The sequence below is a fragment of the Lytechinus pictus genome, unplaced genomic scaffold (genome assembly GCF_037042905.1).
Source record: "Lytechinus pictus isolate F3 Inbred unplaced genomic scaffold, Lp3.0 scaffold_20, whole genome shotgun sequence".
Taxonomy (NCBI): domain Eukaryota; kingdom Metazoa; phylum Echinodermata; class Echinoidea; order Temnopleuroida; family Toxopneustidae; genus Lytechinus; species Lytechinus pictus.
Genome location: NW_026974141.1, coordinates 8,844,637 through 8,867,359, shown reverse-complemented (window position 1 = coordinate 8,867,359; position 22,723 = coordinate 8,844,637). Strand labels below are relative to the sequence as shown.

At 35.1% G+C, this 22,723-nt stretch overlaps 1 protein-coding gene across 1 annotated transcript in view; it reads right to left on the bottom strand.

Annotated features, from left to right (window-relative positions):
• Positions 1–1,238: 1,238 nt before the first annotated feature.
• LOC129282835 (anoctamin-4-like) overlaps positions 1,239–22,723 on the bottom strand; it is a 48,462-nt gene continuing 26,977 nt past the window's right edge. Inside the window, exons 17-27 of the mRNA XM_064115167.1 lie at positions 16,525–16,689; positions 15,846–15,882; positions 15,358–15,469; positions 15,114–15,171; positions 13,704–13,801; positions 12,925–13,064; positions 11,974–12,126; positions 10,918–10,970; positions 9,258–9,472; positions 7,764–7,854; positions 1,239–2,041 (exon numbers count right to left, since the gene is read on the bottom strand). Of these exons, the coding sequence (XP_063971237.1) occupies positions 1,835–2,041; positions 7,764–7,854; positions 9,258–9,472; positions 10,918–10,970; positions 11,974–12,126; positions 12,925–13,064; positions 13,704–13,801; positions 15,114–15,171; positions 15,358–15,469; positions 15,846–15,882; positions 16,525–16,689 (1,329 nt within the window). The 3' untranslated portion in view covers positions 1,239–1,834. The remainder of the gene's footprint in view (positions 2,042–7,763; positions 7,855–9,257; positions 9,473–10,917; positions 10,971–11,973; positions 12,127–12,924; positions 13,065–13,703; positions 13,802–15,113; positions 15,172–15,357; positions 15,470–15,845; positions 15,883–16,524; positions 16,690–22,723) is intronic.

Sequence of the window (22,723 nt, the reverse complement as noted above, 5' to 3'; positions counted from 1 at the left end):
ACATAAGCCAGGCATGAGTGGAGTGAGGATCAAATACCGGTAAGTTAAATTCCTGAAAACTGACAACCAAATCAAACTCAGACTGCTGATACTCAATACAACAAAACCACATACATTCAACCCTGCATGCCTCTAAGCTAGCACACTCATACTTGAAATATTGAGGATGCAAAAAAAGAGAGAAAGGTATAGACTTATTTTTTTTGTTATAATATAAACAGGTGACACTGATTACAATATACACAACCATACATATTTCAGATAATTCCATGCATACGGTAGGTCAATTGTGGGGTTGTTTTACGTACAGGCAATGCTATTTTTCAAAGAAAATTTTGAAAGCAACATGTATGACGAATGAGCTAACAACAAGACTGAGTGATGATTTTATATAGACAGAGCGAATGATATGTAGACAACTTATTCACAGAGAACTTGAATGAAATTCATGTAAACACAGGATCATTCATTCAAGACAACTGGGGACAAGATCAACATCACCAATATCTGATATTTCATAACAGGGTAATGTACAAAGCTACACACAACTAGACATTTCTTGTCATAATGTAGCTTGGAGGTATACATGTATGTAAAAAAAGAGCCAGTTTACGACGGTTCATTTCGTCCACAGTCCAAGAAAGTAACACTTAAACCCAATAAACAAATTTGAGAATTAAGGATGATTTTCATTCTTCATTTTAGGGTATGCGATGGATCACATTGTATTCGTGCAATTGCTTTTTTTTATGAACCCAATGACACGGACTGGTATAACCATGATGGCAGTTTGTTGCATAGTTCTGAACATAATAAATTATTTAAATATGGACATTGTAAAAAATGATGAATATTCACAATCCTCGGCATATATATTTTACTTCTTTTTAAAACTTAAAATGCAACGATTTGTGCCACGATATTATTCTTCAGCCAAGTTTGTATGTATTACAGCAAAGGCAGGTTCAAAATTGACAATATGCTACTAACATTAATTTAGAGTGCGAGATCACTGCATTCTTCAAATTGGCAATAGATAAAAAGATTTCATGAAAGAATTTATGCCAAGTGAGAGTGAAATAAGGGGTAAATAGGGGTAAAGATGATTGCAAACACATTACCACATGACAAAATAGGTGAAGCAGCAACTGATGATGATTTTTCTCTCCTTTCGTTCTTAAGTGCATAGAGCATAATTACATGATACAACATATATCAATATTTCCATTATTCAAAAGTCAAGCCTCTTATGAAATGCTAGTATAACACATGTTTTGATCAATTAAATGTAGAAACGTCAATTCGAGAACACTTGTTAATAACAAGATTTAGAAGGTGAAACCCTGTTAGGAAAGTCACATGCATATTTCAAGAATCAAACTTTCTTATGAAGAATGAGAACAGAAATAACACTGAACATGGATTCTTGTTCTAATTCTGAATCGAGACACAGCATTCAAAGAAATAGGGTACGGAAAGTATAAAAGTAAATGATATATATGTAAAAGCTTTAACACTTTTTTTAAATGATACAGAATATGGTACAATACAAAGTCAGGTATTGATATATACAAGAATGACAGAAAACAGCTATGACAGAAAAATATGAACAACCATCACTACTGACAGTTTTGGTCTATAGAGGGGGCTATATATAAAATACAGTACGAAATATGTTCTATGAGGAAGTGAATAGCTCCACAGAGGCCACTGTCGTGTACGAGGCAAGTCGGATTTAGAAAGATATGCTCTGGTTTGAAATGAGTGGATGCAGACGCGATGATAGTGAAGATCGCTGATGGATGATGCGTAGTCGTGGCGACGGGAAGCCGGTTTAGGGCTCGACGGGGCCGGAAGCGCCGGAGGAGTCTTCAGGTCCGCCGGGCGGGACCATCTTCTTGCTCTTGCCCCGGTTCTCTACCAAGGCCGTGCGCAAGGCCTGCTGGGCTAGGTAGTTCTCGCGCTTGATCTGGTTCTTGACGAAATCGGGCATGTCGGGAATGATGTAGGCCACAAAGAACTTGATGAATAAGACGAGATGCTACAGAAGGTGAAGAGAGGGTATATTATGGTTATACGAATTCACACAGAATGAGAGCGTGTACAATCTCTTGGACAGAATCGAAGTAAGAGGCAGGTAAAGATTAGAAGAGAAAGATAGAGAGACAGAGAGAGCAAAAGGGGAGGGAGAAGCAGGAGCAAGGCATATAATGAAAGGGACTGACAAAAAAAGAGGTTTGTCACATTCGGGAAGAGTTTACAGAGTGAAAATAGAGAAAGGATATAGGTACACTGAGAGAGGGTACATGCATGTCCTCCAGGACAGGTCCAAAATGATAAGGCAGGTATAGATACAAAGAGGAAACAGAGAGACAGCGAGAGAGAAAGAAGAGAGGGAGAAGCAGAAGAAAGGCAAATAATGAAAGAGACTGAGAAAAGAAGAGGTGTGTCACGTTCGGGAGGAGTTAACAGAGTGGAAATATAGAAAGGATATAGGTACAATGAGAGAGGGTATGTCCTCCAGGACAGGACCAAAATGATAAGGCAAGTAAAGATACAAAGAGGAAACAGAGAGACAGCGAGAGAGAAAGAAGAGAGGGAGAAGCAGGAGAAAGGCAAATAATGAAAGAGACTGAGAAAAGAAGAGGTGTGTCACATTCGGGAGGAGTTTACAGAGTGGAAATATAGAAAGGATATAGGTACAATGAGAGAGGGTATGTCCTCCAGGACAGGACCAAAATGATAAGGCAAGTAAAGATACAAAGAGGAAACAGAGAGACAGCGAGAGAAAAAGAGAGGGAGAGGTAGGACCAAGACAGATAATGAAAGAGGCTGACATAGACAAAAGAAGAGGTCTGTTACGTTCAGGAGGAGTTTACAGAGTGGAAAATAGAGAAAGGTTACAGGTATAGTTTAGCACTGAAAGAGAGTACTGGGAACAATCTCTAGGACAGAATCGAAATGATAGGCAGATATAGAGAAAGAGAGAGAGAGAGAAGGTGAAGAGGGGGTGGGAATAAAATAAATAATGAAATAGACTGACAACATTCGTTCATAGTACACATGAACAGTAAAAGAAAGAGTGTGTACAAGCTGTAAAAGAGAAAAAAAAAAGTAGAGCGAGAGAGCAAGAGATAGGTAGGTAGGTAGATAGATAGATAACAGGAACAAACATATATCGGGATGGTGACAAATTTTAAGAGAAATTTGAGAAAAGAGAACAGAAAAGACAGGAGCAGGAGGCTAAAAAGGGAAAGAAATAGGGGGAAAAGACATTAAAAAGGTAGATCAAAAAGTGAAAGAAATCAACAACAACAAAAGTTTAATAATGTGAGAGCTGTCGAAACAGAGTGAAAGAGAGATACATGTAGGAAGAGAGACAATGAAAGTGAGAAAAGAAAACACAAAAAGTTAATGAGCGAGCACACAGGTAATAAAAGGGGAAACATAACAAACATTGAATGGGAAAGGCACACAAAAGACTTATTTTTAATTGAAAGAGAAAGAGATTTAATAAATTGGAAAACAAGAAAAAAGATCTAGAAAGAACAACTGACATTTCTATTTCATGATACAACAAAATGGAATGCAACAAAATGTCTTTTCTTTTACATAAGATGAGAAATGTTGGACTATCATAGCAAATTTGTTCATTCTTTTAAATACAAAGGACATGACACAGCTAATGGCATCCTAGTTTGAAATGTCTTCTCTTTTATATATAACTTGATTTTTTTCCCCTTTTTTCCATTTTAATTAAAAAATGGATTAGAAGTCTGTAAATTTCATGATAATAATCTGATAGGTATGAAAATTAGTAAGCTGGATAGTTAATGAATTTGAATATCTTACAGTTGATAATAATTCCATGCAATAACGAAGGTTAGTATGGAGAACCAAAGTGTGACATCATCAATATTCAGTTTTTGCATTTCAGAATTTTTTTATACCATATTTTGGTAACGCATTGTGAAATAATAATAACAATATGCAACAATTATATAGCGCTTAACACAAATGTTCCTAAATGCTGCATACTATTACCCCGGCTTTAGCACGGCTACCCTGATCGGGCGCTCGAGCATTCAAGGAATTCCTTCTTACCGGGTACCCATTTACTACACATGGGTGAAGAGTGGCAAATATAGGTAAACGCCTTGCCAAAGGACGGGAGCGCTGTGGTGGGATTGGAACCTAGGACCTTGTGGTTTAAAGTCTGGAGACTTATCCACTAAGCAACAACACCTCTACGAAATACCTCCACACCCAGGATTTTGTGGGAATTGGCTCATGAGTGCCCCAAAATATGACCTCATGAATACGTAATTATCCTGGGCAATAAAGTTAATTAATGGTTCATAACATTTAGAACAAGGCCAATAATACATTAATGGGCTGATTATGTATTCATGAGGTCATATCTTGGATTTCCATGGACTAATTCCCACCAAATTTGGGATCATATGGAGGTATGCATGCTCAACCAAATTATGGTATCAAAAACTCTGAAATGCAAAAAAAAAAGGAAAATTCTGCAGTCATCATTTTGGTAAGATATTAAACAGGATATAACATGAATGACAAGGAGATTAGTTATCATTAATAAAAATTAGTGTTGTATTATGATATGGTCTTCAGTTGACAAGGAATCATTCTTCGAAAGAAGACTTCAGACAAGTGTTATTATTAGTACCAGAAGTAAGAGATATAATGATAAGGACTAGAAGTTTTACATATATACAAACACAAGGACCTACATTTAGCAAGTTTGTTATTTTCAGATTCAACATCTATCATCATTTAGACTCAAGAGTTAAACATGTATTGCAAACTACACTATACAGCCCATAGGCAAAGTTATGGATGATAATACGCAGCAAGAAGATTGGTGATAAATGCTCCGATTACAAGTACATGGACCGTTGTAATGCTTTATTGTTTGAAATGCTACACAAATTTATGTTTATTACCATCATTACTTATTATAATAAATAAAGGTATAAAGGAATCTACTACGGAATCTACAAAGGAACTAAAGAAAATTAATTTCAGTAAATTCTTTTTTCCACACAAACTATTTATTAGCATCTTGCAACAGGCATATGTGTCTTAAGAATTCAATAATTTTTCCACAACAAAATTCATCACATTTCCTCTTATTTTAAACCATATCAGAAGTCTCCTTGGCATAATTTGTACAAGAAAATGGAAACAGCTTATGCTTTATAAATGCGTATTATGCATACATGTAGTTAAGGTTAAGGGGTGTGGGAAGGAAGGCCTGTGGGCCATGGTAATTCAGTTTACCTTTTCCAAACCCAGGCAGCCCCTTCATCTCTATTCCAGGTCGTTTGTACTATGTCACCTATGTCCTATTGTTTGTGTGATTTGTATTGTACTACAATTTATGTATTTTTAATTGCCGAATAAAATAAAAATAATAATAATAATAATAATAACTTCATGCAGAATTAAATATACAAACAATGACATTTGAAACATGATGAATACATCTGATTTGAAAAAGGACAAGTTTTAAAATGTCCATGAATTTAGACATGACAATTGCAACAAAAAAGGACAAAGTTTAATGTATTGGAGCATTAACACATATACAGGAACATGAATTATGGCAGGTGCACTTGCTTTTGTATTGAATTGGCATGTGTTTGGAATATGAGCACACATTATCAACAAGATACAATGAGCAAATAACTCTGAGAGGCAACAATGTGAGCTGTGAGTGTTTGATGAAAATGAGTAGCATTTTAGTAGATGTGACCTGACAATTATTGTGAGTAAAACAAAACCTATTTTTCTATAAAATTATAGCACATGATCTTTCAAAAAATATAAGTGCACCTATGATTGATCCCTGGGGAACACCAGTTTCCTGGCTCAAGCTATAAGAAGAATTGTATTCTCTTCTTACTTTTTAACCCTTCACCTTTGATACATTCATATAAATATTTATTAGTATTTTCATATATTTTGCCAAGTTATTACCAAGTATATCTACATAATTATTCAGTGGGTGATTTTTCAAGACTCTTTATTCAAAGGCAATGAGAACAAACATACTGTACATATGGGAAACCTTAAAAGCAGGAGGGGCAAATGGTGGATGTTTACTACTGGTAAGTGTTCCTCCTACTACCGCATCACACTTTCAAAAGACTTCCAAGTAAAGAGACAAAATCACTCTAAGGAGTAGCTCCGCATAGGTATTAGCGAGAGATGTAGTCCAAACCAGCCTCGAGACCACATTTAGCCAACCTGTACCTTGGCCTTGGCCCGAGTTACATGTACAAAGTCTATGGATAAAGGCTCTGTCCCGCGACCTTGTGACTCCAAAATACCACCTTGTCTACATCCCTTGTATTAGCATCCAAACACCACAGTAAGTAGCCCATAAAAACCCCCAAAGACACCACACCAATATCAGCAATTATCATGAAATAGCCTAATACATGTACATGTATATGATATGGTTCCATGACATTTGCTCTAGCGACGCTTGCTCAGATGGAAAATCTGCATGTTAAGCCATACATAAAATCTTAACCTCCAAAACTAATTAAACCCTAATCCTTATCTTTACATTATTCTGAACCAAATACTCTAATACAATCATAACTCTAACCCTATGCACTCTGAAATATTAAGACCGGAGCAAATGTTGTGTCACCGTATGATAAACCTATGCCTCAACTAAGTAATAAATCGCATTTCCATGTATTTCTCAGCAAGACATTTTAATCCATATCATTTATATCTGCTGACCTTACTTCAACCAATTGAAAGAAAATGCAAAAACAAATTACTCAAAATCATAACAATAAGATGGGGGTGTATGATCATTTATAAATATTTGCCTTCACTAATCACTAAGCTTTCAAGGGATATTCTGCTGGAAATATTCATATGTAAATAAATAGAGCAAAATGCAGAAAATTCCATCAAAATCTGATTACAAATAGCGAAGTTATTGAAAGTTAAAGTTCGGCAATATATTGTGAAAACGGTTACATGCCGTCGGCATGAATATTCATTAGGTGGGCTGATGATGTCAAATCCCCACTTTCCTTTTCTTATCTTATTACATGAAATCATATTTGTTTGATTTTTTTATACATGTGTGAATGTTATGTCTCTCCTCTTATGAAATAAGTTGCAGCAATAATATCAAATGTACTGAATCAGTTGTCGTTCCAATATTTTCAATTCTCGGAGGAAAAAATTGAATAAACCTAATTTCATATAATAAAATACAAAAGAACAAGTGGGGATATGACATCATCAGATTGCTCATTGAGTAGGCATGACGACATGCCTAGAATTATTTTACTGGAATAATGCATATATATATCTTTAAAATACCATATCTTTGTTATTCCTTGTACGATTTTGATCAAATTTTCAGTCTTTTGTTTGCCTGATTTTGCTTTATTTATTCAAATCATATTATTTTCAGCCTGAAGCATCCCTTTCAGTTATGGAGCCCTGTTGTACAATAAACCCTATGTACCCTTATGACTAATAATACCAAAGAATTAAGAGAAATTACTTTCACTTGCAAGATCAATTTCAAGTTTTGAGGTGCTGTACAAGCCTGATGGCTCTATTTGCGATTTAAACAAAAAAGGAAAACAAAATTATCTCACAGCATCACCCTCTCTAAAAAGAAATCGAACAGTCTCTTTATCACAGTGACGGTACATTAAATGGGAAGCTACTATTTGATATTTGGGTACAATACTTACCTCATAGAGCAAGATGAAGGCCAGCTTGATCGCGATTATAAGCCAGTAGTCCAAAGTAACCTCGTAATTCTCATCGTAGTAGCCACGGTATCTGAAAGAATCCAAATCAAAATGAAAATGACCGACTCCACTTAAAGGGGAATCCAACCCAAATAAAAACTTGTTTTTATAAGGAAAAGAAAAATCAGACAAGTTGATAAGTGAAAGTTTGAACAATATTGGACAAACAACAAGAAAGTTATGAATCTTTAAAAGTTGTAAATATTGGTAATCACTATCCCCATGGAGACTTCAAATTGGCCGCATATGGGATGTCCTAGTGATGTAAGGCAAGGACTACCATGTACTCCAATACATATTATGGCTAAAATGTCATTTTTCCCAAAAGTTTTATTTCAAATTATATTTTTCTTTCATGAGGACATAAAACAATATACTACATGTACCTGGGTTATATTTACAAATGTAGATTACTGCCCCAGGGGAATTGGTACTTGGGAGAAAACCACAAATCCCTGATAATAAAGTACATGGCCTATGGGAAAGTTGTCCTTGCCCTTTGTCATAATTTACTTACCCAGTTGCCAATTTGAAATCTACGTAGTATTAGTGATCTCAATTTTAAAGCAGCTACATGTATAACTTTCTTATTGCTTGTCCGATTTCTTTCAGACTTTCGCCATTTTGTTTGATTTATTTTACTCCTTCCCAACACAACATTTTATGGCCAAAGCTGGATTCCCCTTTAAATGAGGAATGAAAGGTGAGTCCAGCCTTGGTCATAAAATGTTGTGTGGAAAGGAGAAAAATTAAATAATAAAACCAAATGGTTAAGGTCTGAAGGGAATCGGATGAGCAATAAGAAAGTTACCGCTGCTTTAAATTTAAGATCCCTTAGACTATGTCGATTTCAAATTGGCAACAGGGTGAGTAGATTATGACAAGGGGCAAGGACAACTTTCCCATAGCCCGTGTACTTAATTATCAGGGGGCCCCTGGGGCAGTTATCTAAATATAACTATGGAAGTATGTTGTTTTATATCCTCATTAAAGATAAATATTATTTAAAGTAAAACCTTTGAAGAATTTTTTTTGCCATTTTATGTATTGGAGTACAATGGACGAGGAGTCCTTGCCTTACATCACTATGACATCTGCTATGCGCCCAATTTAAAGTCTCCATGAGTATAATGATTACCAATATTTACAACTGTTAAAATTCATAACTTTCTTATTGTTTGTCTGATATTGTTCAAACTTTCACCTATCAAAAAAATTATTACTTCATATCATGGCATCATTTCAATGAAGAAACCTTAAAAGATAAGTTTGGTTAACAGTGTATTTTTCTTCTTTTTTAATTTTTTTTTTAAAGCGATTTTCAACATTAGAATCGATCAGACGGACTACCAGTACTCTGTTTCTAGAAATTCTTCTCAAGACAATGCTTTATACCAAACTCATCTTTTTTGTAGAGTCAGCTTCATCTTTTACCTGCACATAGAGACGTTAAGACCATAGTTCGGGTCATCTGGTTCAACCCTTGGGTAAGACGGATCAGAAGGCTTCGAATCTTCCTGGAAATCCTTGGTCTGGAAATAGGAAAGTGACCAGTTGTTGTAGCCAACAAGACTGTTTTCTTTGCCACCATAGTAATATTTATAAACTTGACGGGGGATGAACTCAGAGGTAAAAGCAATGACGAGTGCCTGTAAAAAAAAAAAAAAAGCATTTAAAACCGTCAATATTACAAGATAAATCCTCTGAAGAGGAGCAAAATGACCAATTGTTGTAGCCAACAAGACTGTTTTCTTCGCCACTGTAGTAATATTTATAAACTTGACGGGGGATGAACTCAGAGGTAAAAGCAATGACGAGTGCCTGTAAACAAACAAAAAACATTTAAAACCGTCAATATTACAAGATAAATCCTCTGAAGGGGAGCAAAATGACCAATAGTATTCAAACTTGGCTCTTTGTGAAACATACATGTACCATAGGGGAGTGTTTTACAATGTTTTAAGTATGACTTTGTGTTGCACTCGACTGACGACGCGAATATGATATGCAACGCGCAAGCTTATTGAACCAGCACATCAATGATGTGGAGCTTATCCGGCATCTCGCAACAAATTTTCACACAATTTTTTAATTTAGCCCAGTTGACACTGTAGTGAATTATATTGGTGACATAATTGAGGAAACAAAATTGAAATTGGTGAACTTCATGAGGCTCTCAGATGGAACAAAAAAAAATCAAAATCAGTAAACAAATAAGAAGCATTTTTGTGAGTTTTGAGAAATATGCATAAATTAGCATATTTAGTGAGTTTCTAAATTCTGTGAAATTTAGTATCCCCACCTAGAGCTACAGTATCATATCAAGCAAACAAAATTGAAATCGATCAACAAATGAAGGGGAAAAAGTTTTTTTTCTGAGATTTCGCATAAATTAGCATAAATAATTTTCTACTCGAAATTTCAAAATTCTGTGTAGAAGATGCAGCGAAAAAGTAATTATCATCACAATAGCATATTTCCCTTTATATATGACCTATAGCTGCGGAGTCATGCGGGAATTGTTTGTCTACACAATTGCAAGAAATGTTGAGCAAAGTGCATGCCTGACATACTTTCTGCAGGCGGTTTTTAACCTTGTTCAAAGGGATTTTATTTGTTGTTACTCAATCTCATTTGAAACCTCCTTGGTAGAAGTCAGGTGAACCTCTTAAAAAAACTTTACCAGATGGAGGCAAAAAAATCAAAATCAGTCAAAAAATAAAGAAGCATTTTTTGTGAACTTGGAAAAATTCGCAAAAATTAGCATATTTAATTAGTTTCAAAATTCTGTGTATAAGTTTTGAATCCCCCACCTAGAGCTATCATTTAAAGCAAACAGACTTGAAATGACGAAGAAGAAGCATTCTGAAATTGTGGACGGATGACAGATGATGGACGCCACGTGATAAGCTCATCCGGCCCAAAGGGCCGGATGAGCTAAAAATATGCAGTAGTGCACGTCCTCTTGGCATGATCTAACAAATGCGGTCATGCCTTTTCTAACGCACACAACTAGGAATTTAAGTGCGACTCTAAGCCATACTTAAATCTCTGTTAAACACCCTCCGCTCCCTGGTTGAACGTATATACTTACATTAGTCAAGACAGACAGGTTTCCAATGGAAACTAGGATTGCATACCAAGCACCTGAAAAGTAAAAACATAAAAAAGATTAAATAAAAGTTAAAGATTAATACCAGTTGCGGTAACGATCTCAAAATGAGTTTGAAGAGAATCCAATAAATCTACAACCCAAGTGTTTATATGTATGAATAAAAAATATGTGCCTAGTGGGTCTGGAAGAAAATTAGTAATTGCTGAGAAATGAGCAAAATAAGCAGGGAATTCGATCAAATATCAGGTAATTTACCGAGCAATATTAATAAACTGTCCCACATATGCTTTTCTATGTTAGTGATCATCAGAATTATTGGTTTTGAGCAAAGATTTCATGATTTCACAAATATAAGATTACATTAATATACAAGATCTAGATATATGACAATATGGGAACAATTAACCTGAAAGACTTTTTCATGAAATAATTGTTTGCTGCAACTACTACTACTCTTTAACCTTTAGGTACAAGAGCTCACCTTTCGCTGTTTAAATGAAACGTAATTTACATAAACAAAGGGAAATATCATGATTCGATACTAGAGGTCAATTCATGAGAGTTTAGGGTCATGCACAAATTCTCGCAATCGGCAATAACCATAAGTTCCGGGATGTAGCTTACGCTGTTTCCGGTAACTTCCAGTAGCTTGAGGGAAAGAATAGTATAGAGCAAGAGGGATGACACGAGTAGCAAGTTTTACAATGATACATGTACCGCCTCAAAATATAAGAGGACATCGAGCACACAGTGCGAAAGTTATTGCCACTAGACTAGCACTAGCTATGGTATGAGTATGAGTAGACCGGACAATGTTTAGTATCACATCACTGAAAAAGAAGTAGAATTTCTTGTTCAGTGCGCAAAGTGAATCACAAATTCACACCATGTACTGTATTCACGAACTTTTGATTATTGTGGATTTAGTAATAATTGACAGGTAACTTTTCTGGTACAAAATGAAAATAATTCCCTTTTAAACAGAATATTAATCTTAAATTCCCATTCACATGTTAGCAAATGATCTGCTCTTACCGATATCTTGAGCCCGCTTGGCGACGGGTCGTCGAAGCTGAGAGATGAATTTGTAGGCATCGAGACGGACCTCGATAAGGTTGTTGAGAAGAGCGAAGAGAGGGGCAAGGGGGAAAGCAGCCACGAAGATGGTTGAGAAACCAAACTGAACAACTGAAAATCAGAAGAGAAGAGGAATGAGAAACAGATAGTCAAATAAATGAGATAAAGAACACCACCTATGGGAGATGGGGAATGCTGTCTTTATGCTTTTTATCATATTTTAAGTCTCTTCTCAATCTGTGCCACTACTCCTAACCGAGGAGAGCATGGATTTATGCAATGCACCGCACCGGCCGAGCTGCTCGATGGGTGGAATTCAATCTGAATCCTTATGTTTCGTATTGTAAAAAGTAATGAGGCCTAGTCTGATGACACAAACCCTATCATTACATTATTCTCAAAGGCCCGTACTCTAAAGTCCCATTTAACTTAGGCCATGGTCTAACTGTATTAATATTAAGGGAAGCCAAACATTTCAAAATGCATTTACATGGCTTTTTACTCATGGTTCAGTGATATAGGGAATCATTTCAGTAACTATTCCCAGTCAGTTATGAATTATTTGAGTATCAAATGAGCTGACAAGTGGAACTTGTACTGAGAGAGAACCTGTCACAATTGCTTATTACTTATGACTATCCATAAACCACATCTTTAGACCAGAGTTTAAATTTAAGTTTAGAATACCTCTCATAACCTTTGGCCTTGTTATACTATTAAAAAAAAATTAGTCCCCACAGGCCTATTTCACAAGGATTTACACATAATTCAAATATGTCGTTACTGTGACTACCGTGAAATTCTTCATTGTAATTGGCTGCGGAGCCATGCTACCATGGTAGTGGCCAAAATGGTAAAGTTACAATGGTTGTAACTCTTTATCAAATGGGCCCCAGGCCGTTTACGTACCCATCTCAAGGTATTCTTTGAAGAGCCCTCGTGGTCCAAGGTCGGCCAAGTCAGCATCTTGCTCCCACTGCTCGTAGCGTCCCTTGCCGCTCTTTTCTTCCTTGCGACCAGTACGGGAGCGCCAGAAGTTCAAGACGACACTTTGCAGAGGGAAAGAAAAAGTTTCTAGTATGTTCATATCATACACATGTACATGTACTGTACATGTATGTCCACAGATAATATCACAATCTATAACTGCATAGGGGAACAATTCAGTATACATGTACTGCTACAGTTGCCGTTCCGGCAAACTATCAGTTCACCCCTATCTAATTTTTTCACTTTGGCCCATATTCTGAACTTGGGTTGAAATTAAACCCTGGTCTAAAGTTGTGGTTTAACTATGGAGAGCCAATTGGGGCACAAATCCCTAACAGTACACATTCAATTAATTAACTCGTATGACACCGAAATTGTCCATAATTGTCTGGGAATGATAACTGAAGTGTTTTCCTTCATTATAAAAGCAAAAGGAAACAAAAATAGTAAATACATGTATAAGAAATATATAATATAGACAGAATTTCTTAATTTTTGGCTCCCCATAATTTTAGCACAGAGATAGACCATGGTCCAAGTTAAACCTGACTTCAGAATACTTGCCTAGGAGGGTAATTTTTTTAATTCATAACAACATGTGCTGTTATTTTCACCAAAGCAACAAAATGTTCAATTGTCGTACGCTTTCATTAAAATCAACCGCAAGTCAGGTAGAATGTCTCCTCAAAACTACTTACGGCAAAGCCAATTCCATGAAGTTATTGAAGAACTGCTTTCCACACATAGTGATGGCAATGTTGATGAATAGTTCCTGCATGCATCCAGCTGGATCACACTACGAAGAAGAAGAGAGACAAAAAATTAATAAATTTTTACAGTATCTGTCACGATTTATGGCTTCTAATAATAATAATATGCAACATTTATATAGCACTTAATACAAATGTTTCTAAGCGCCGCATAATTTTACCCCGGCTTTAGCACGGCTACCCTGATCGGGCGCATCGAGCATTCAAAAAGAATTCCTTCCTACCGGGTACCCATTTACTACACCTGGGTCGAGAGTGGCAAATGTAGATAAATGCCTTGCCAAAGGATGCTAGTGCTGCGGTGAGATTTGAACCCCGGACCTTGTGGTTCACAGTCCGGAGACTTATCCACTGAGCCACAACACCTCTAGCATTTGAAAGCCTAGAATTACTGTTTGCATCCACTAGGTCTTCTGGTAGATCTAATTCTCAGATCGTCTCTTCCATTATTATAGCTAAAAGCCACTTGGTGTACAATTAATATGGTGGAGTTATGATTTAGTCCAACCATCACTACATGCAAGAGGGAAATTGCCAATTCGTCTACTGCCAACTCGTCCACTCACCACATGGTCTAATTTCATTTAGCCTAATAAATCACCATTTCGTCTATGACCGTTTCGTCTCATAACCAGTTGGTCTAATATTTATTTCATTTTCATTCATTTTACACAATTAACACTTAGTCCAATTAGACCAAATGGTATATGGACTAAATGGCTACTGGACCAACTGGTTATAATATTAGACGAAATGGTGAGTGGACAAATTGGCAATTGGACCATGTGGATAGTGGACGAACTGATGGTAGACCAAATGAGAGTAGACGAGTTGGCAATTGGATGTATTGGCATTAGACGAACTGGAATAAACCCAAATACTCCACCTGAATGTTGAGAGTCTCACGCCAAGATGGCCGTCTTCCACTTCTTCTACTTAACGTTTTTTCACTTTGTCAAGCAAACATCGATTCATAAACATTTCATGTAATATCGTCGCGCGGCAGGCAGAAGGGCAAACACACTAAATCCCATCTAACCTATAAAATATCAACTTATTTTAAACCAAACTTAAATGATTGAATAAAGGGATGAAATGAAACATGCATAGTAAATTTGGTCTGAAATAAGTGGATATTTTATAGGTTAGATGGGATTTGGTATGTGCGCCCTCCTGCTTGGCGAGAAATTGGAGCCCTTCTGCCAGCCGTGCAACGACAAGCGTATTTAGCTAAATGATTATAAGGTTTAAATATTTAATTGCTATCTCCGCTTTATAAAAAAATAAAAATTGAACAAAATTTTTGCATTGTTTAATTTTTGCATTGTTTTTCCTCACCTCTTCTTGACGCCAGATACCAAACACACGGCCATAGTCAGCTGGAGTACCGGGTAGGCTGTTTAAAAGAAAAGAGAGGAATGCCACAAAAAATAATCAACATCTTTATCCAATTAATTTTATACGTAAACAAAGTTTCATCTAAACCACACAAGAGATACCTTAAAACATTTGTATTATTTTGTATTATCATCATTTAGAGACATACATGTACCGTCCCTATTATCATCATTGTGAAACCTACCGTCCCTTGAAGAACGCAATGTAAAAACTGGTAGAGTAGTAGTTGACGAATGCAAAGAGATACATCTTGAAGGTGAAACTGTCTTCGTACTCGGTTTCCGTTCGGTGCAATTCTGTGAGAAGAAATGATACATTGTAATGTGATGAGGATCATAATCAATTGACTGAGATCTATTATGTGACCTGTCATTATTCTAACAGGCAGGTTTGCTCATGACTGGTACCTGTAAATAGCTAACCTCTCATGTTTCTGTACGTATCGATTCCCATGACCTGTCCGAATTGCCCCTTTAACAAATTAACACATTTCTACATTACTCTAAGGCAATAAACAATGCATGACACAACCTCACTGATCCTTTACCGAAGCTTTAGGCTTTAAAAGAAGTAGCATTTTCTACATTACTTTGACTCTTATTTCTAAATCTGTAAGTACACTACAAGGATAAACACTTAGTATGATTTATACTTGTACTGCATGTTACTTACCAAGGTTGGTTAGCCACACAGCAATCCGTTCGTACAACTGTAAAAAAAAACATATATATAAAATTCATCAACATGTAAAGCTGGCATATTTAGTTTTATTTCCATATTATTAACAATGTGAATTATTGAGTGTCACTCTATATAATGCATGAAGTATTTGATTTGATTTTGATTTTATTCATATATATATATATATATATATATATATATATATATATATATACATCATTTTCAACATTACATAATATTCATATTAGTATAATCATTCATGTTATATATATATACATGAGTGGAGCATCATACAGAGTAAGCTCTATGAGCTTGTATGCAAGTATGCAAGTGATAGCAACACAGGTTTTGGGTTTGGCAGAGAAATAAAAAACTCACCATGTCAAAAAATCATGATTAGGTGTGGAGTCCCACAAGGCTCCATCACTGGTCCACTGTTTTTCACAATGGTTATATATTCCCTTCAGGATATCCTACTGACACACTCTATATGATACATGAGGTATGCAAATGAAAACCACACTTTATTGGTGGTTTTGTAGCTCAGCAGTCACCATGTGAAAACATCATGAGCCATGGAATCCCTCAAGGCTCTATCACTGGTCCATTGCTTTTCATAATGTTTATGCCACCCCTTCAGGATATATTGTGCATGAAGTATGATACTCACCAGTTGAAGGATCATGATGAGGATGAGAGAGATGCAGGAAGCCGTTACCGAGGTGATGATGGAGGAGAAAGATGAGATGAATTCCTGGTCGATTGAGAAGATGGCTGCCTTGACGACGATTCTGTAGATGATGACGGTCATGACAGCTGCCATGACGAGCAGAATCTAGAGAGGCATTTAGGGAGAAAATTGGTCACAAGACCAAAAGGAAATCAGTTAGATTTTCCCTCAACTTAGGTATTCTAAGAAAAAAATACCCCCATCCCCCTTCAAACAATCATTGTTTGGGGTTGTTTTGGTTTTGTTTTTTAATCTTTAAACAGTGGTTCAAGCCCATAATATGACAATTTTTATACTTCTTTTAGAAATATTTGTATCAACTCAAAATTTACTCTGAATAACAGATATTCAGTCTCTATATGGCTTTGTGTAATGTGGTGTTAATTTGGAAGTTCTGAATACTGAGAGATAAGGCTCTTCAAGGGGACCTTTAGAATAATCTGCTGTTAATATAAGTTTATTCTGAACCAAAATAAATCTCAAGGTGATTTACTCTTGATAAATTGAACTTCTCATGTATCCATTTAATTACAATTTAATAAATAAAAGAATACTTAAATGATTCTGAATCATATTTCTTCAATGTAAATGTTAGAGCATACATGTATATACTTAATATTTCCATGAGATACCAAAAATTATGATTTGCAAAATGCACTAGAGTGAAAATTTAAATATCTGCAAATTTCATTTGGAAAGTAATGCAAAGAATGCTTTGCAAATGTGCATAATTTCCTCATTCGTTAGGCAGTGCATAATTTAAAATTTGAAAAAAATAAATTGCTGATAAATCAATAAAAGTGTTGTCCATGCCAAATAGGGTCACTTTTCATGCATTTTTTTAAACGTAATAAGAACAAATAAAATTAAATAAACATTGCTTTATCATAGAATTTGTATAAGAATATAAAGTGACACAGTACATGAAAATATAATAATTGATTATAAATGATAGAAGCAAATCAAATATGACCAGTCACCCCAAAGCCAACAGTAAGTTGTCAGGGAATGTTATTTGTAAATAGTCAAAATAGTAATTGGGTCTTCAAAGAGCAAAAATATGAAAATTAATTATCTGAAAGAGTAATTCTTCTTCACACTGCCAAATTTGCAGTGGTAAAGGTGAATCAAAATCAAAGATACAAGTTTCTTCAGTAACCATTTTTAGCAGATTGCTTGAAAGCTTCATTGAGATTGCACTCTGCGCATATCTCATGTTCAAGTGAACCCCAAACTTCAACCCTTGTTTTATCCTTTATTTTTCAAGCTTCTGCAGAATTTATTCTGCTTACAATTGAGTACCTGTGAGGGTTATTGTTGATCAATTTTGAAAAGTTATATATCATTTTAGGATGTGATTTTGCATGTTAAAGGTATTGTTTAACTTTGTGAGCAGCCGATTTAAATAATTCTCAAACCAAGATGAAACATGTGTACAAGTGCATGTATTAGAACTAATAAACTCTGAAAACAACCATTATAGAGAATGAAAAGCTTAAACTACAAGGCAAACCCCGATTTTGTAAATAGGCGTCTTATAGACGCCTAAATAGTACACATAAGTGTATGGGATGAAATTAAGATGGTGTTTTCAGTCACTTTATATTTCAATTTTTGAAGCACTAAATAATTATTTTCAAACGCAATTTTTTTCTGGGCTTCATTTTTGTAACATATCACAGACACAGGTGACAAGTGTGACCTTCTAGCTCAGATTTTTTCAAAGTCAAACCAATGTTAACCAATCACTTTAAATAAAAATTTTAAACTTCATTTTGGGTGACATATTGGTTTCAGGGTGGCTGGTAATGAACAATATATTCATATTACTGAAAGTTATCAAAACAGTTTTGAGTAGTTTACATAGGTATAGGTAGTATAGGGGTAAAAAATCAATATCCATGAATTATTGATATGTCAGTATACTGTCAATGGGCTGTTAAAACTATCTAGAATTTTTATTTTTAATGAGGCAGCTCAGAAATAGCCATATGGCAGCACTGGTGGCAACCTCATAGTGCTAGAAAACGGTCTTCTTATTCATGGGAAGAACTAATTCTAGATAAAAGAAGGTTGCTTTTATCATAAATCTAATATAAAACATTTTCTACGCTGTCTTCAAAATCTTTACATTTTGAGATACTGTACAAGAGTTTTAACAGCCCATTGGTAAGCATGGAACACCCCCGTCCCAAAGAAAATGAACAGGGGGGTGAATGCACCAGTAACTAGATACACATATAGGCCCGTATTCTAAAGTCAGGTTTAACTTAGACCATGGTTTAACTCTGCTAAAATTATGGGAAGCCAAAAGTGTCAACATTTCTATTAAGTTGTATGTTTATGTTTACTTTGCTCTTTATCATTGATGTAGACAATTATCTATTCATACTTCCTACACAATTATGAAAGATTTGAAAGCCAAATGAGCTGAAATGTGATATCTCTACTGTTACTAATTTATGTAACAATTGGCTATCCATACTTAAACCACAACTTTAAACCTGAGTTAAAGTTAAACCCGACTTCAGAATACGGGCCATAGAGAACACTTATTCAGGGAGGAAAGAAGACATCAACCATCCGCAAACACCTAGCACTTCCAATACCTAATAAGCTTCTGCTTCTGTATGTACATGTATATAGTTATGCAATACACACTACATAATATACACTGGCATACCGTACATATGGAAATGTAGATATTGCTGAAGAGTTTTTTTTTGGGGGGGTGCTTAAAAGGTTTGGGGGATCTCTATCAATAAAATTATGAACAGAGTTTGTACATTACATTATTGACAAACTCGAACAAGCATATGTTTAAATGTCTTTTTTTTTTCTTGGGGGGGGGGAATGCAGAGGCTTCTTTTGCGATATATTTATGTCCCTTTCAAATTAATATGTCCATGTACTTGAAGAAAAATGCTTTATTGTAGAGGATTTGAACTTTCTGAAATGCCATACATGCTTAAATTCTTCTGAATAGAAATTCACCAGGTATATGTTTGCAAATGGTTGATGGAATCTCTCTATAAAGATTCATTCAATTTGATTAGACAGTCAATAATACTCTTCTATACAATGAAGATTAGCAACGTACATCTATATTGAATAACTGTTAAAGAGCCATACAAGATTGAAAACTTGAAAACAAAATCTGTCTATGAGAACGAATGTGATTTACATATAGTTATATTAAAAGAGATATAGTAATAGTATATTATTATACAAAGATCAGTACAGCAAATAATCAGAAACCACAAATATATTCATGTTTAGTCCACACAAAATCTTCAAAAACACTGAACCTGATCACTAATTTACATTAATTTCAAAGAAAAGTGGGGACAGAAAAGATAATTTGTCAAAAGCGCTATCTACACAAATGAATGGCAAAATGAGAGTTATAAGTTTTATCATTAATTTATGTGATTTTTTTTTAATTGACATTTCCTAAAAATTGAAGACTGTGGAAACTACATATATTTCACAAAAGAATCTGGAAATTGTACATGATGGAAAAAACACTGTCAGGTGTTGAACTTTTCAAGTATTCCATATGAAGTTATCTTGTCAATTCAATAATTCAGATTTGTTAAATGTTCATAACACTCTCATTTTTAAACTAATTTGGATAATATTTGAATTTGTTCTTCTATGTTTTAATGGAAACAATATTCTCCCGAGATTTGGCTATATCATTATGTTAAGGGATTTAGTTAAAACATATTTCAAATATAAATTCTATTAATGCAATATCCACCTCAGAGTTTTAATATCAATACCACCTACCCATTTTCAATAACAATAGAACACAATAAAGTGATTTAATACATGTAGAAGCAAATAATACACCAATCTTTTGTTCTAATATTCTCTCATTCCTTTCATTTGCAACAGATTATTGTCATCAAGCCCACTTAAAAAAAAAAAGCTGTTACCTTTAAATTAAAAAAAGGTGAGAAAATGATGTTTTGATAGTTCAAAATTTGCACTTGTCCCATTTCTTAGCGCATAATACATGTGAGTGTATGTGAAAATTAATGGTCACAAATATTGCTAAATTTATAATATTCATACTGGGTGAGTTCAAGTTTGGTGTTTGTGCCTGATTTGGCATTTAATGAAAGGTTTAAACAAAATATGATACATAATATCACATTAATAATACATGCTGCTATAAACACCAAAACCAGATTCCAATTCTAGTTTGGTGCTATGCACATTATTGATTCATGTACATGTAGCTCAACACCAAGACCAGCTTTCGAACAAGTTTGGTGCTGTGCACATCATTGATTCATGAAGCTAAACACCAACACCTGCTTCCAATTCAAGTCTGGTGCTGTGCTGAAATAAAAACTAGGCCAACACCATTCGGTCAACACCAAGCTTGAAATCTCTAAATCCATTCAGTAATGCAATGTCCTACCCAACTTCAAACAAACAATAAACCAGTAAGTTGCTTTGTATTAAGCCAAAATAGTTATTTGAGTTTTTTTTTAAATCAAAATTTTGAAAATTACGAACTGAAAGGTTAACTTTTTTTTCAATCTCCTCTGAAAGAAGAAACACAAGATAGAAGAATATGTATGGGTTTTAATTGATTAATTCTGTAATTATTTTAATCATTAAAAGATTTTTCAAACTATGTCAAAAATACAAATTCATGTTGGCTGACTTATTGTAGGTTCAAGTTGGGCAATCACATCAATCACAAAATGAATCAAAACGTGCATCTAGCCTTGTTGAGGACACAATGGCACTATACAATGCGTCTCGCAAAAAAAGGAAACCTGTTTTCAGAGATATATTTCACAATTATCAAAAATGTTTTTACTATGAATTTGATACTTATGGTAAGAGTGGAGTCTCATCTTTAATTTGAGACCAACAGCTTATCAAATCATTCATTAGGGATCAGTGATAGAAACTTAATAAATAATACAAAAGAAATGCTAATGAGCCAATCAGCGAATAAGCACGGTTGTCGTATCACAAACCAATCTTGTCCAATTTTTCTGCAAAACCTGATTTTGACATTAAAATTTCAACTTGTATTGCTCATTAATGGGTGAAGTGTTTGTCAATTAATTAGGTATCAAAATGTAGAGGAATAATTGAATTGTATGATGATGTGAATGAAATATCAGGATTAATTTGCCTTTGAAGAAAAAGATGTGGGAATCCAGGTTTCCTTTTTTCTGGGACACACTGTACAGTGTATATAACTGTGGAGGCCACACAGAAACGTTGGTAGTGCTAACAATGCTTTAATAGAAGCCCTGTTACAATAATGTCATAGCAATGCTGATGTAACAATGCGTTGTTTACATCTTTGATCAACATTTGAAATTACAATCCGAAAAAAGTGACTGAGCTTAATACTGTTCGTGCTGTGTTAGCGCTAATAGAATTTCTGTGTGGCAGTCTCTAGGGGCCTTTTCACACGTGAATCTTGAATCATCATTGTAATGATGATTGCAATTCATCTTTCGAATCATCAGACCTTTCACACGGAAACTTCATACCGTAATTTGAGTGAAACTTAACTGGAATTCACATCTGGAATAGAATTTGAATTCGTGGTTGTGATTAACGTTCGCCATTCTAGTTTGGTTTCACACGTGCTAAAAATTCGCCATTAACCTCATTTTTCACTGGAATCATCATTCAAATTACGATTTTTTACCGTGTGAAAGGGCAGTTAGTATCTTGTATGGCTTTAAGTAACATAATTATTTCACCCTACCATGAATAGGATAATCGCTAGACCCCCTATGATGCGGGGAAATCGCACTCTCAGGGGAACAAATGGCTCCTCTCTCTACAGGGGTCAAGGGTCAAAACAGAGGTCAGATGGAAGGTTAAGAGAGGGGTTATGTTTTTTATCCAGGAAAAACCCAGCAGATATGTAATTAACAAGAAAAGATTGTGTGGATGTTAGCAGGATTAAGGGACACCGTAATTACATACAGTGTCAGGGGTCAGGATGAGGTCAGATTAGAGGTCACCAAGGGGTCATGTTTGTTATCCAAGAAAAAACCCAGCAGATGTGTAAAGAAAAAGAGAGAAAATTGTGTGGGTGTTACCAGAACTCATGGGGAAGCCATCATCATGCACGTGCACCAGGGTGTAA